General features: G+C 48.4%; 1 protein-coding gene across 1 annotated transcript in view; it reads right to left on the reverse strand.

The window, feature by feature from the left end:
* Positions 1–235: 235 nt before the first annotated feature.
* LMX1A (LIM homeobox transcription factor 1 alpha) overlaps positions 236–14,031 on the reverse strand; it is a 146,916-nt gene continuing 133,120 nt past the window's right edge. Inside the window, exons 5-9 of the mRNA XM_037506604.2 lie at positions 6,691–6,863; positions 4,895–4,972; positions 3,425–3,494; positions 3,129–3,299; positions 236–511 (exon numbers count right to left, since the gene is read on the reverse strand). Of these exons, the coding sequence (XP_037362501.2) occupies positions 351–511; positions 3,129–3,299; positions 3,425–3,494; positions 4,895–4,972; positions 6,691–6,863 (653 nt within the window). The 3' untranslated portion in view covers positions 236–350. The remainder of the gene's footprint in view (positions 512–3,128; positions 3,300–3,424; positions 3,495–4,894; positions 4,973–6,690; positions 6,864–14,031) is intronic.

Here is a 14,031-nt window from a genome sequence, read left to right on the forward strand (position 1 = left end):
GCATATGCACCTCTTGAAAAGAGCTTCCCCAAAAGGGTGGGAAGTTGTTAGGAGTCTCTAGGCATCTAGCTTGCATGAAAATGTCTATATTAAAAGTCCCTGTCCTTAATGATAAACACATCTTCATACCTAACGCTAAGACTTTTATCAGAAACATTAAACTATGCAATCCATATGTATTCAGTCTTTGGAAATGCCGAGCTACACCGTATCGTTATACAACAGCATCCCCGACAAAACTCCCTCCCTAGCCCACCTCTCCCTGGCCTCCCCATCCTATAACCAGCCAACCCCTCCCATAATATGGTGATTCCAGATGGGAGCTGAGCTGCACAGAGCTGGGGGAAGGCTCAAGAGGTGAAGTAAGAATTCTGCATTGAGTACAGGTGATCAATGGGGTTTCCCACTCTGGACTGCAGGGGTCCGGCCTCCGAGGTTGCTAGGAAACAGTCGCCCAGGTTACTGAGGGAGGTGTCGTCACTATCCAAGTCATGGAAGAGGGGCTCGCCACCTGAAATGGAGACAAAACATTGACATGAGGGGCTGAAAGAAGTCTCACTGGAACTCTAGAAATTCAGCTGAGATTGTCAGGGGGAAAGGATGGCCTGAGCATACTCCATACAGACACTGAGAACTACAAATCCCAGGATCCCCAAAGGGAAGTTGCAAAGACCTATGAGTGGATTTAAGCAGCCATTTTCTCTGTTTGTAAATAAAACCAGCCATGTTAGTGGGGTCTGGGGCACTTGGCTCATGCGCTTGGCCAGGCAGGTTTGTTCTCAGTGGGTCATTTGGGATTCCAGGTCAGCGGAATGGGTAGGACGCATTTAAGACTTTATCTCCCTCTTTTCTCCCTGAGTTGTACATTTCTTCATTTCCCTTTCCTTGTAAATAAACCTTTTGTGTGTGCCTGCTGTGTAAGTCCCTTCTAAGCATGTGGGTGAGGACCCACAGTCAGGCAACCCGTTTTAGAGTGGGGATGCCCTGTAACAAGATCAGTGCACCCCAGGCACGCCTACAGGAAGTGCCTTCCAGTGGGTGCTGGAGTGGGCGGCAGGGGTTATACATGCAGGAACTGTGTATAAAAGTAGGAGGAAGCCTAACTCCATCCACCAAAGATTTCCACTCTCCTTGTGGGGCTCATGTTTAAAGTGCAACAAGTGATAACAGTGTTAACTGGGATCCAACAAAGTGCTCAGTGGGGAGCAGCGTAAGCAAATGTCAGAACATCTAGACAGAGAGTGTAGGGATGGCAGGCCCAGCACCACACACAGGAGAGGCCGCCACAGGGCACCTGCAGGACCTGCTGCAAAATAGCTCGTAAAGGCGGGATGGTCAAAAACCGACACAGGCTCTGTGCTGGGCACGGTCACTCCTGGGATGACACACATCCTTTAGGCAGGGAGAGAGCACACCCTTGATGGAGCAGCCAACAGCCGGTACCACAGCAGCTGGAGTTGCGAGATGCGCTAGGAGACTTCAAGTAAGTGGGCAAGGGAAGACTGTAGTTTGTAAAACCTGCCGGGTGGCTTCCATTATTTACAAAACTAAAGGATTCATCAAAGGGGCCCATCATGGAATAAGACCTCTGAGACACTAAAAATTTAAGAATTTGCAAAAAACAGTCATTTGCCCAATTTTCAGCTAGCTCTGGGGTTAAGACTGGTACAGAAGTAAGAAGCAAAGAGGGGCCATCCCCAACGACCACAGGTATGAGGACATCCCGGCAGGTTGTACCCAGCAGCCTAGCCATGTAGGCATGTGAACACACCTGCCATGTCATCCACACAACAATGAAACCACCTAAGGAAGCCTGTCTCACAATTGGGGTCACATCATTAAAGCAAAGCATGACTATATATCCATGAGTGAGATCTGCTTATGCATGGAGGAATGATTGAGGCTGACCAACGACCAGGTCTTTTTTTTTTTAATAGAGGCATGTTTTATTTATTTATTTGTTTGTTTATACATGCACTGGGTACAGTCAGAAGCGCGGGAGGGTGAGAGAATTCACCAGAGCCAGAGCGGGGAGCAGAGCAGGCAGAAGGACCGAAGTACACTGCTGAGGGGAGCAGCGGGTGGCAGGAGAGGTCTGCGCGCCATGCGGGACCCTCCTCCGGTGGCTGGGGAGCAGCCGGGGATTGAACCGGTGCCGCAGAGGCCGCGGGCAGCTTCGCAACCCAGCGCTCAACCGCTGCGCCACCGGGGAGGCCCAAGGACCAGGTCTTATTCAGTGCTTGCTGTGGCTATCAAATAGGAACCTTAGTAACAAATAGAATTTTTAAAAACAAAAGCCAAAACTGTTGTTGGACAGACTCTGTGAGCTGAGACTTATGTCTCCAGACTAATGCCTTGAAGGTTTGCTGAATAAAACTTTATTTTTAGCCATCAGGGTTATTCATTGCAGCTTACACAGCACAGATGGATATATCACAGAAGTCACTGACCTTCTCTGTATTAAAAGGTAATGCCTATATTTAGCCCGGAGACTGGACTTCTGTCTTCCACGCCAGGGCTCATCCACCCCATGGGTGTGCCCAGACCCCACTGTTGTCCATCAGCAGGCCAGGCACCTGGGGAAGGTCACTCGGCATTTAAATCAACCCCAGCTGGGTGGGGTGGAGACAGTGGATATTTTTCACTCACAAGTCAGTTTTTATTTTAGAAATTCCACTCAGGCATCTGCTAGTTCTGTAGTAGGAGAGCCCAATCAGGAAATTTTCTTTCTGTGCTTTTTCATATTTTCTTTCTCTGTGTCAAAGTTTGCTTAATTGAGGCCTTCTGCCCGCATGACTGCTGAGATAGCCCACAAACACATCAGCGTGGAAGCCGACGTGTCACGAAAGACTTGGGAAATTCAACCATAACAAACAGGTTTACAGTGAAAGCACAACTTCCTACTGAAACTAGCAAAGGAGGGGCTTTGACAAGGAGAATCAGTAGAAATGTCCCTCATCAATATGTCTCTTAGTCTTTCTTCTGTAGGTGGTTCCAGCAGGATGGGTGGGGGAAGGAGGGCAGTGGTGCAGCTGGGAAGCATCGGTGAGCATCTTAGAACTCACAACACAGGTGTGTTTGGGAGGGAATGAGAAGCCCACAGGAGCAGGTGTGAAAGTCCCTCTTACCATAGGGGTGCATGTGGTCTCCGGGCATCTGTGGGGGGGTGAGGCCCTGCCGGAAGGGATCTGAGCTGTAGACACTCTGCTCGATGGCCAGGAGCTGCTGCGGGGTGGGCAGAGCTGTGTAGGGGTTCATCATCCCTTCCATCCCAGTGCCGCTGCCACCGTTTGTCTGAGCTGGGGAACAAAAAAGGCTGATCACGTTCCACATGCAGCCTGGCAGCCACCCAGCAGGGGAGAAGCCCACGGAGCATCTTCCAAACCAAACCTCCCCACAGCCAGCCAGAAGGACCACAGCTTACCAGAACTCAGCCTCTGGGTATTCTGCTGGTCTTGCTGCTGCTGTTGCTGCCGCCGAGCCAGCTTCTTCATCTGATGAGAAGAGGACCACAGGATTAGAAGTCAGGGCACCCGCAGCGGGTTCCTGCCAAGGGGAAGTGGCCTGTTTGTAAGGCGGAGGGCCATTTCCCTAGCATTTACTCACAAAGGAGCCGCAGCAGAAAGAGTCTCAAGTTCAACGCATCCCAGGGCTTTTGGCATGGCTGTTCGTATGGCTTTTCTTAGAAAGAACAGGGATTTCCACTCAGCAAATAAAACCTGCTGATTATGTTCTGACGGTTGGACATGAGGTATCAGAGTGGGGATGTGGAGTCTGCAGCCCTGCTCAGATACTAGTGGGGGCTGCTGACAGCATATGATGCAGGACAAGCTGAGCAGCTGTCCCTGTCCAGGACTCCCCTACCTGCTGACCCTCATGCTGGAGACACCTGTCAGGAGATTCAGGTCTCCAGGTAAGGAGCTGTCTTCCAAAGCACCCTGTTGACACACAGACTTCCTAGGAGGAACAGTTTAACCCAATGTTTCTCAAATTGTGTTCTGTGGAACCTTAGGGTGCGATGAGATGTTAATATATACTTTGAGTGTGTGTATGTGTATATGTGTAGGAAATAAAAAAATCTTGACTGCAAGATTTCTTAAAGCTTCAAACATACTACCGTGCTTGATAAATCCACAGACTCCAGGGCCTCTCAAAGCTGAGCCAGGAGTCCTTTCATGATGGAATTCCTATCAATGGCCCTGTTTAGAGGACTTCAGTAGAGAAATGCTACCTTAAGCAACCATGATCAGACAATGAGGCATTCATTTATCGCCCCGTAAAGATGAAGGCTCCAAAGAAAAGGGCCACAAGACACATACTTTTTTATGGGTACAGAAATCAATGAGTTAAAAGTAAACAACCCTGACAGGGACTACAGAATTTGGCAGGCTCCAGAAACAATAAGATGATCTGGGCCTCCACTGGGGGAGGGGCGGGGGCACGCAAGGAGAGGTGAGTAAAAGCATTCATTCCGCTGCACTGTAATGTTGTCTGTGTGCTATGAAAGTTTATTTATATTTATATATTAATTATATAAGAATTATGAAAGAACTCTGGTATCCAGATTAGACAGATGTGAATTCAAGAGCCCGTTTTCACCAAACGGCACAGAAAGACATTTATTGACTCATACAAATGATTACCCAGATGTACAGTCATGACCACTAGCAAAATAAAAGCACTTCACTAAAGCAAAGGCTCCATCTCCCCCTCAATACCCCCCCCACAATGCTGCTGTTGCTGAAATGATTATTGATCATAGAATTTTTGAATCCAGAAAATTGCTTCATCTAGTGAGTTCAGGTTAGAAAGCTGCCCACAAGTGCAGGGTCTTCCTGCTGTTATTTTGGGAAGCCAACCACACCCAGACAGAGAAAAAGAAGATGCAAATTACCTTAGCTCTCTGGTTCTGGAACCACACCTGGACCACACGGACGCTCAGCCCTGTCTCTGCAGCCAGGGTCTCCCTCACCTTTGAAAAAAAAGTAACATTCAAAAATAGAAAAAAACGAAAAACGAAAAACCATGGCATCTCGGAGTAAGAGTCAGGGCATTTGTGAGGAAGCACCCAGGAGCTGGTGCTGTTACATGAGCACAACTGCAAACACAAGATCATCACTTCCCTACAGGTTACAGAAATGTTCCTTCACCAGGTGATCAAAGAGAGGAAAAATCATTCATTTAGCTGCTCAGTAGTAAGTCCTTTCAAAGGTCAGAAGTCATGACTGTGTGACTGTTTGGCAAATAAGTCCTTCCTTCTGCTCCATTGGGGCTGGGGTTGCTTGTCCCCATGGTGCTCACATGGGCTGCAGCCAAGGACTTGCCCTTGCCCGTGGAGAGTGGATGTGATGTGCATGAGATTCACAAGGAGGAATTCCATGCAGGGACCAGGCCTCATGCCCTGTGCCATGCTCATGAGAACTGCAAGCCCAGGAGGCCACTGCTCATTCATTCTGGATCCCCGGAGGACAGAGAGGTAGAGCAGGCCTGAATCCGAGTTTCAGCCCAAACCACATCCCAGGGCCGGAAATAAATATTTGCTGGGCACCACTAATATTGAGTTCATTATTACAGCAAAAGCTGATCAATGCAGACAGAGGTACAGGAAAAACAGTAAAATTTTTAAATGTATTTTCTGCATGAATTTCAATTAAAAAAAAACTCTGTTTTCCTTGCGTAAGTGACAGCATCCAATATATGGCAGGCAGTCAATAAAGAGTGGGTACATAATCAAGGGGTATGGAGTTTGTGGTAGACAGCGAATCCTTCCCAATACTCAAGCTCTCCTTGCCTCTATTAGCAACTGAATTCCTAGGTTTCAGCAGGGCATCTCTGCCCAGGTACACTTGTTTTCCTGTCCCCCACCCCCTTACCATGAAGTTATGGGATGAAATTTTGGCCAACACATATTAGTGGAATTGATGCACAGAATCCCTAGGTACATGCTTATAAAGGCTCTGCTCGCCTCCTTCTACTTTCTCCACCACATTAGCAGGAAAAAAAAATGGTGACATGATGGATAACACATGATGGATAACAGGACTGCCCAGCGGTCCTGATCTGCTCACCTCGGGGCTGTCACATAAGAGAGAAATGAACTCCAAACTCTTAAGCCACTGTATTTTTTTTCCAGCTAAGTCTATTGCAGTCCTATAAGTAGCAGCTCCAAACTGGAAACAGCCCAAATATCCATCAACAGGTGAATGGATAAACAAACCAGGTACAGCCATACAGCAGAACATCATTCAACAACAGAAAGGCTTGAAGCACAACACAGATGAATTCCCAAATCATCAGCCCAAGAGGAACAATTTTAACTATGCTATGTCCATAGTATTATACTACAAGTCACTCTATTTTCACTGTCCCAGTAGAGCATCTCAGTCTGGTCCTGTTCTTCTTTCCACTGCTCTCCAAGAAAGTATTGTCATTCTTCCCAGGGCGCAAGCAGCCACTGGAGTGTGTATGCACCCACAAAAGCAGACGCAGATTCTATTACAATCTGGCCACAGCTTTAGTGATCCTGGGAGTCTCCAAAGGGGCTAAAAGTCACCAGTCACAGACTCTGTCTGAACAGCCTCCCTGACTGCCCTGAACCCCAGGTGCCATTGGCTCCCAGAGGAGCTCAGGGTGGACCCAAAGAAGTAGGGTGGCTTTGCTTTCCTCCCTTCTTCCCCCCCCCCCCCGTACCTTCCTGCAGGGTTTGGAAGAAACTTCAAATGAGGCTTTGAATGCTCTCCTCTGCTGGGTTGTCAAGATGGTTCTGGGACGTTTGGGGCGCTTATGGTCCTTGCCATCCTCAGGGGCTCCCTTCCCAGTCCCATGGGCAGACTTGCAAAGACTTTCTTCATCATCACTTTTGCCTAAAAGAAACAGAAGATCAAGTGTTGAGTCCCTCAAAGGCACTTCCCGAAGCTTCATGTTATTCTGCAACAAGGCACGTGTTTCCAAGATACCCTTCGATGCTAGTGCAACAACCTGTGTGGTAATGATTTGAAAGTGGCCAACAAAGTGCTAAGGAAAATGCTACTAAAATCCAGAGACAGGAACCAGAAAGTCCACCACTAAGGCTCAGGACTCTATCTTTTCTAGCTGTGTGACCCGGGCAAGTCACTTAACTCTCTATGACTCAACTTCCTGACCTATAAAGTCGGGATACAAGAGAACCTACCTCATTGGGACTATGGAGGGGATTCATGTCTTTATACCAATAAAGTACCAATGCTGCCTGAAGTAGCACATGCCCACTCAGTGCCGATTCCTAATATTATTTCTTAGATACCATCTGCCAAGTCTGGAGCTGAAGAGGTGTATAACTTCCTAGACACTATGTCTGAAATTCTGCCCACTGCCAGCAGATGGAAAATAGCTCAAAAGATCACAGAGGACCAGCATTAGCTGACCTGCAGGCACAGATAACTGAGAATGGACAGAAAAATAGTAGTCAAACTTGCTTGTCTGTAAAATAAAGAAGACTATTAAAGTAGCTGTATTCATTTGTGTTTCTGCGAATCACATTGGCTCTACAAGCAGTGAGCCAGACAGGGAGTGACTATCCTCTTTTCCTCCAGTGGAAAACTTTGTCCTTGATGGCTTCCCCAGCACCATCCCCCAACTCTGGTTCCCATCTGGCCACTGGGGGGACTCACTGCGTGAGCTACTACACATCCTTACTCTTCATCTGTCCTCCTCTCTAAAGGGTGCCCATCTGCATATACCATCTTAGTTGAGACTTTAGTTGAGTTTTAATTTTTGACTCTAGAAAAGTCGAATACCTGATTTCATCTGAAAGGACAATGCTTCCACTCTGTTTGAAATACAGTTTGAACATAAAAGAACATTAATCTGTGAGCTTCCTGGTGGCATGACCCAACTCGATTGGGAATAATTCACAAGGTTTGAAGCAAGCAGACCCAGGTGTCCCTCAGCCCTGGCTTCTTAGTAAGTCAGGGCCGCTGTAAGCTACACCATTCACTGTTGCACACTGGCAATAAGAATTCCCACCAGTGGTTCAGGGGCAGTGCTGTGATGTACAAAGCAGCCAACACGTCCTGTCACACAGGAGGCTCTGTACAGATGTTAAGATATCTTTTTCCTGTACCCCATGCCCCTCAATAACACAGTGGGGAAAAAAAAAAGATTAAAGCAGAGTCTTCGCGATGAAGCCACCTCAACTCCACTCTGCCCGGGGAGTAACCGAGAGTCAGCTACCTCAATCATACCTCAGCATGAAGGGACTTTAGGATCTTTCTAGATAGTTGTTTCAGACTGACAAGTAAAATAAAATAATCCCATAAGATGTAAAAGACACAGAGAAAGAAATATGAAGACCCCACTGGAGGAGAAACAGTGGAAAAGGAAACTATTGATGACATAGTGAATATTCACCCTTGTAGGCACTATATTCACTGCTTAGACACCAAAAAACCCCATCTTTAGCGAGGTCAAGAGTTCTCTCTGCTAGTGGACTCCTCAGGGTCAAAAAGGTGTGGCACCAATGGTGACTTCAATGGTATTTCTGAGGAAATGGAGCTGACCCCTAACCCCGGCCCCAAGAATCAAGGCAGGCAACTAAAATAGTTGCCGGGGTCTGGAATAAATGGGTGAGATCCAAAGTACAGACTGTTTTAAAAAGAATTGTATTAATCCAGAAACCTCAGCTTATGCCAGTTGTGTTCACAAAATGGTATTTTATATCTGATTCTTTTGTAGTCATTCCTCACAGTTTGATGCAACTGATAATGAGGATAATGTAACTAATGAAAACTATTGCAACCACCCAGCTCCGCCTTGCAGGCGGAAGTAACAGAGACCATGGAAATGGGCACGGCTGCATTTCAGTAAAACTGTCTTTCAAAAGCAGGCACCAGGCCAGACTGGGCTGCATACCACCGTTGGCTGACCCCTGCCCTAGACCTCTTCTGCCCCCCTGTTCTCCATCAAAACCTACACATCCTGTGCCTCATCCTTTCAGGCCTGACTCAGCGGGAGGGAGCATCACTGATCTGATATGCCAGGGAGTGGATGGTTAGCATGGTTTGAGGTTCCCTCCTTCGGTCAATAACACATAGAACAGGAAATGCCGCCCACCGAACTGCCAGAGAGGTGGGATTCCAGGCAGCTGGCAGATCTGAGCAAGAGAGACTGTGAAGATGCAGAGATGGGGAGGCCTCTGGACCCCTCTCAAGGTGCAAACAGAGGCCACAGCCCACTGTGAAGGGCCAAGCAGGCCGACCCTGACCATCACCAGCTTCTGTCTGCTGTGTGATAGATATTAGGGGCATAAGGACCCTCTGACTCTCTTGGGGGATTTCTGAGCTGCTCCTGGGGTGTTCACTGAGGCCCATGTCTCTCCTTAAGCAAGAGCAGACCTGCTGGACCCTCCATCCCAACTTCTCCAAGAAAACATGCAGGGCCTGGAGCACACACCAACCGATCCATCCAAGAGAAAGGAAAGTGCTCAAAGAACCAGAAGATTCCTCCCAGAACCCAGCAGGAGTCCTGGAGAGTAGATGAGGAAAAACCTTCCAACCACAGAGGGAGAGGTGGGAGTGGAGTGGGGGCGGCCCCTCTCTGTTGCCAGAGGCTCCCACACCCAGATGCAGGCCAGAGAGCTCCCTCATAATTTAAGCTGACACCCCTCAGCGGAGATGAAAGGAACACCACTCGCTGTCTCCCACCACAAATGTCAGCCTCCCTGGAGGCCATTTAGACACAAACGCAGCATAAATCTGCATGCTGGTGGGGAAGTCCAGGACGGAGCCTCCACGCACAGCCTACCGGAGGGAAATGAATTTGCTTGGCACAAAGTTTGAACATGTTTCTCAGGGCCTTTCTTTCCCCTCTCTTGTGAAAAAAAAGAAATCTGGAATGGTTTGGGCGCTTGCTTCCCCGCCAGGCCCTCCCACTCGTTTATGACATAAGCTGCAGCAGATGAAAGCGCCGGCCGGGTTTACAGCCCAGAGACAGGCTGCACTACCTGTGGGGCCTCCCAGATTCATTTCAGGTTGTTGGAAAAATCCCAACGGCCCATAAACAGGGCAAGAGACATCTGAGCCTGGCCCAGGAGGTGAGGCTGAGGGGGTTGGGGGTGTAGCAATCCTCATTCTGGGGAAGAGAGAAGCAGGAACAGGTCTCGATGCCTCCCCAGTCTTGGGTCTCATAAATGTCTGTCCAGCCGGGGGAGTGGAGGAAGGGTCTGGGCTGTGGGTGGAGGGAGGAGGAAAGAAGGAAAGGAGGAATTTACGGAGACAGGGTATATAGGAAGCGTGCTCAACCTCGGCCCTGCACCACAGATCAGAAGTCCACGCTCCCTGGGAAGAGAGCGTGACTCCAGAAGCAATGCCCTTTGAATCCACAGGCAACTGGCGATGTTCTTGAGAAAAACGAAATCTCCATAGGCATTTTTTTTACACACAGTGCTTCAACTCACACCCAAATCAGGGGCCTGGGAGAGACCTGACTCGGAACCTGCTCATTGAATTGTTCACTCGATAAGCATTTATTGTGGGTTCCGTGTCGGGGAAAGCACAGGAACAGTTTTGAGACGTGGGTGCTGAGGATTCTGCCTCTGCCCTCACTGCCACCCCACAATGGTCATGGTGAGAGATTCTGACCAAAATAATCGCTCTGCTCAGAGGAACTAAGGAAGGCGACGCGGAAGGACCCCGCACCAGTGTCACTTGAGCCGACAACGAACTGCACACGGCGCCTGGGAATGGCCAGGTAGAAAAGGAGAGGGCATTTTACGTCAAGACGGCAGAACTTCAAGCCATGAAAGCAAGACACTGACCTGGAAAGGGCCGCGCATCAAATAGAGTCTCCGTTGTGACACCACAAACTCAGCTCTGCTCGGTGCACAGTGAAGGGACAAAAAGATTTGGGATAAGCCCTTGCTCTTAAGGAATAGCAAACACAGTCAGAGAGAACAGATATGTCATAGCATTGAGTTAGGTCCTTTAGGTATGGTTTTTAAAAATGTGGGCATTAAGAAAAAGTGGTATTGGGTCTCCCGGGTGGTGCAAGGGGTTAAGTCTCAGCACTGTGAAGCTATCCGCAGCTACTGCAGCAGGGGTTCGATCCCCAGCCAGGGAGCAACCCACATGGTGCAGCAGACCCCTCCTGTCTCACCCGCTACTCCCCTCAGCAGTGTGCTTTGGTCCAATCCACCTGTTCTGCTCCTACTCTGTCTCTGGTGAATCCTCTCACCCCCTGCACCTCTGGCCTGCACCCCAGTTCTTGTATGCATAAATAAATAAAGTGAATCTTTTTTTAAAAGAAAGAAAAAAAATGGCATTGAGGAATCAGAGCAGTGAAAGAGGGCGCTCCACCAGGAGGGAAGTGGAGAGAGATTTGGAAAGGCAGAGAGAGGAGGCTGGTGTTCAGAGAAGGGTTCAGCCTGCCCTCCCTGGGAGAAAAGATGAGAGAATAACATGCAGACATATCAGGGGGACCCTAACCTCAGCAGAGGGTACACATCTCAGAGGGGAAGAAAGGCAGGGTAGCGAGGCCACTTGGCGCTTACTCCAGGGGTCCTGATGTCTGAGAGCCGGCGTCACCAGCTTTGATGAGACACTGAGGTTCTGTGGCTGGAGGCACAAGGGAGAGTGTGGCCCCAGGGTCCAGGGTACCGAGGACCAGGGAAAGCACAGACAGCAGCCACTGAAGCACTCTGTCCATGTGCAGGTGGCAACACCAAGCCACCAATCCATTTTGAAAAGCCAAGGAAGCCCTTGGATCACAGCACTACATAAGGACCCTGAAAAAGAAGAAAATGCCAAGCCACATCCTAAGCACCTTGCAGTGCCAGGCTTCACATCTAGGTACACAGAGCATATCATTCCAGGCCACACCGCTGGAGGATTTATCATAACTCCTTCCTGTCCAGAGAATAAGGACAGCCTCCCAGAGGCTCAGGAACCTCCCCCAACACACAGGGTTAGGTGGCAGGACAAGGTTTCATGCCAGGTTTGTCTATTTCCAAGCCCAGGTCAGAAACACCTCTGCAGGGAGAGAGAAACAGGCTTATAAATCAGCAAATCAGGCAGAAGCAAATGATCTGTGTATGTTTTGGTCCAAAAGTAGGAACAATCCAGATGCTTTGTCTCCCACAGACCACGGAGAGGTCACATTACGTGTCAGAAGAGCATACAGGTTCAGGGGAAGTAACTTTCGCCATGACATAAGAGATGTGGATCTTTGTCCTAATTTTGCCAAGTTTTGTGGCTCTAGATAAAATTCCCAACTACCCCAACTATTGAGACTTATTTCTTCATCTACAAGATGATATAAAAATTTCTTATGTGCACTTAATCCTTGACATGACCTTATTTGACAATTGCATCATTTCACTGTTTCTGCTGTAACACCATGAGGCAGGAAATGTGTTACGATCATTTTTTTTCCTTTGCTGAGGAGTAAACTGAGTTGGGCGGGGAGGAGGTCTCTGCCCAAGGGCACACAGCTGGAATTCTTTTTTTCTACCCCACTCCCCTTCTGCCTGCCTGCAGGTCTCATGGGGTTGTTGTGAAGATCCACAGATACCTGGTGTTTGCAAAATATCAGGTGTTGCTCAGCTCAGGCTAGTGTTCCTGTTATTAAAGAGTGAGGAAAGAAAAGGCACCAAGGGAAGGTTTTCTGGGGGAATGATCATCCACCCTGAGCTCCTGCTGGAAAAGCCATTCTTTTCAGGCCAAGGGAATAGAGCTTGTTTTAAATCCGGTTTCCCTCTTCAATTCTGTCTCCTTCCCTCCCATTCCACAATGACCCTGCCACTGCCATCCCCACACAGGGGAGATCAGCAACCGCAGTGCACTAAGCATTGCAAGAGCATTGCAGACAGAAGCCAGGCTATGCTCCCGCGTTAGGTCAAGTGTCCTAAGAAAGACACCTTTGTTCACTGATGCCCACAGCAAATGCGGGTGCCAGGCTGAAGGAGGAGCAGGCCATTCCAGCTCAGATGGACGCCCAGGCAGGCCCCCAAGGCCTCTCCACTCTGGGAGAGCTGGCAGCCTGCCATGGCCTGGATGCCTCCCCTGCTCTCCCCAGCTGGCTGGGTCTCATGAAAGGGAAACCTTGTGCTTGGGAGGCTCGTAGGGAAGCAGGACAGTATTGGTACTGATTGGTGGAATTATGGTGGCCTTGCCTCAGTTTGGGGCCTTTTACATTCAAACAAGCTTTATGCTAACATCTACCAGCCTCTTCTCTCCCTCTTCTATGTGCCTGCACACACTTACACACATGCACACGTACATGCACACCTCATCATCTCTGAGTTTTTCTCTTTCTCCTGCCCTTTTTAATGAACTACGGTCACACGTACTCCAAACTGAAAAAGCACAAGTGTGAACGCTGAATGTGCCTCTGCAGAGATTTGTCATGTACTAGAAATATTCATAATGGGGATTTCAGAAGCTTCTTCTTGTTCAACATCACATGTTCAAATCAAGCACAGATAAATACACTAAATAAAAACTCAACCGTGTTGTGTTGATCCGACAGCTTCTGAGAGGGAGACAGACAAGCTTCTAAATCAAATGTTTAGGGTTCAGCACTCAGGCTCGAGAAAAACTCATTATTCTGGCAGCCTGATGATCCACTTGGTGTGGGGTGTACTAAGTGGGACATTGTATTAGGTTTGTACTAATAAGATTTGAGGTGTTTGCTCCAATTTAAGAACTGACTTAGCTGGGTGGAATAGTGTATCTCTTTGGAGGAGTCCAATTTTGCTGCATTAATTACTAGTCTTCAGGAGGATAAAATTAACTGAGGAAATGAAATTGCTTCTAGGCAAAGTTGGAAGACAAAGGGTCAATTATCTCTCCAAATTAAAAAAGACCTGAGGACAACCTAGGTGCCTAGGAAGCTAGGCTGAGTTGGTTAAAGCTCCACATATTCTCACTGAAGAAGTAAAAGTCATTGTGGATTTAACAATAGGAAGAAGGTACCCTATGACCACATCTGATCCCAATGGCCTTGAGGGAGAGGTTTTGGCATGAACAGGCCCTCTGCTGGTTTGGAGAAGCAAGCAGA

This window comes from Talpa occidentalis, unplaced genomic scaffold (assembly GCF_014898055.3).
Source record: "Talpa occidentalis isolate TD23 unplaced genomic scaffold, MPIMG_talOcc4v2.1 talOcc4.12, whole genome shotgun sequence".
Lineage (NCBI taxonomy): Eukaryota > Metazoa > Chordata > Mammalia > Eulipotyphla > Talpidae > Talpa > Talpa occidentalis.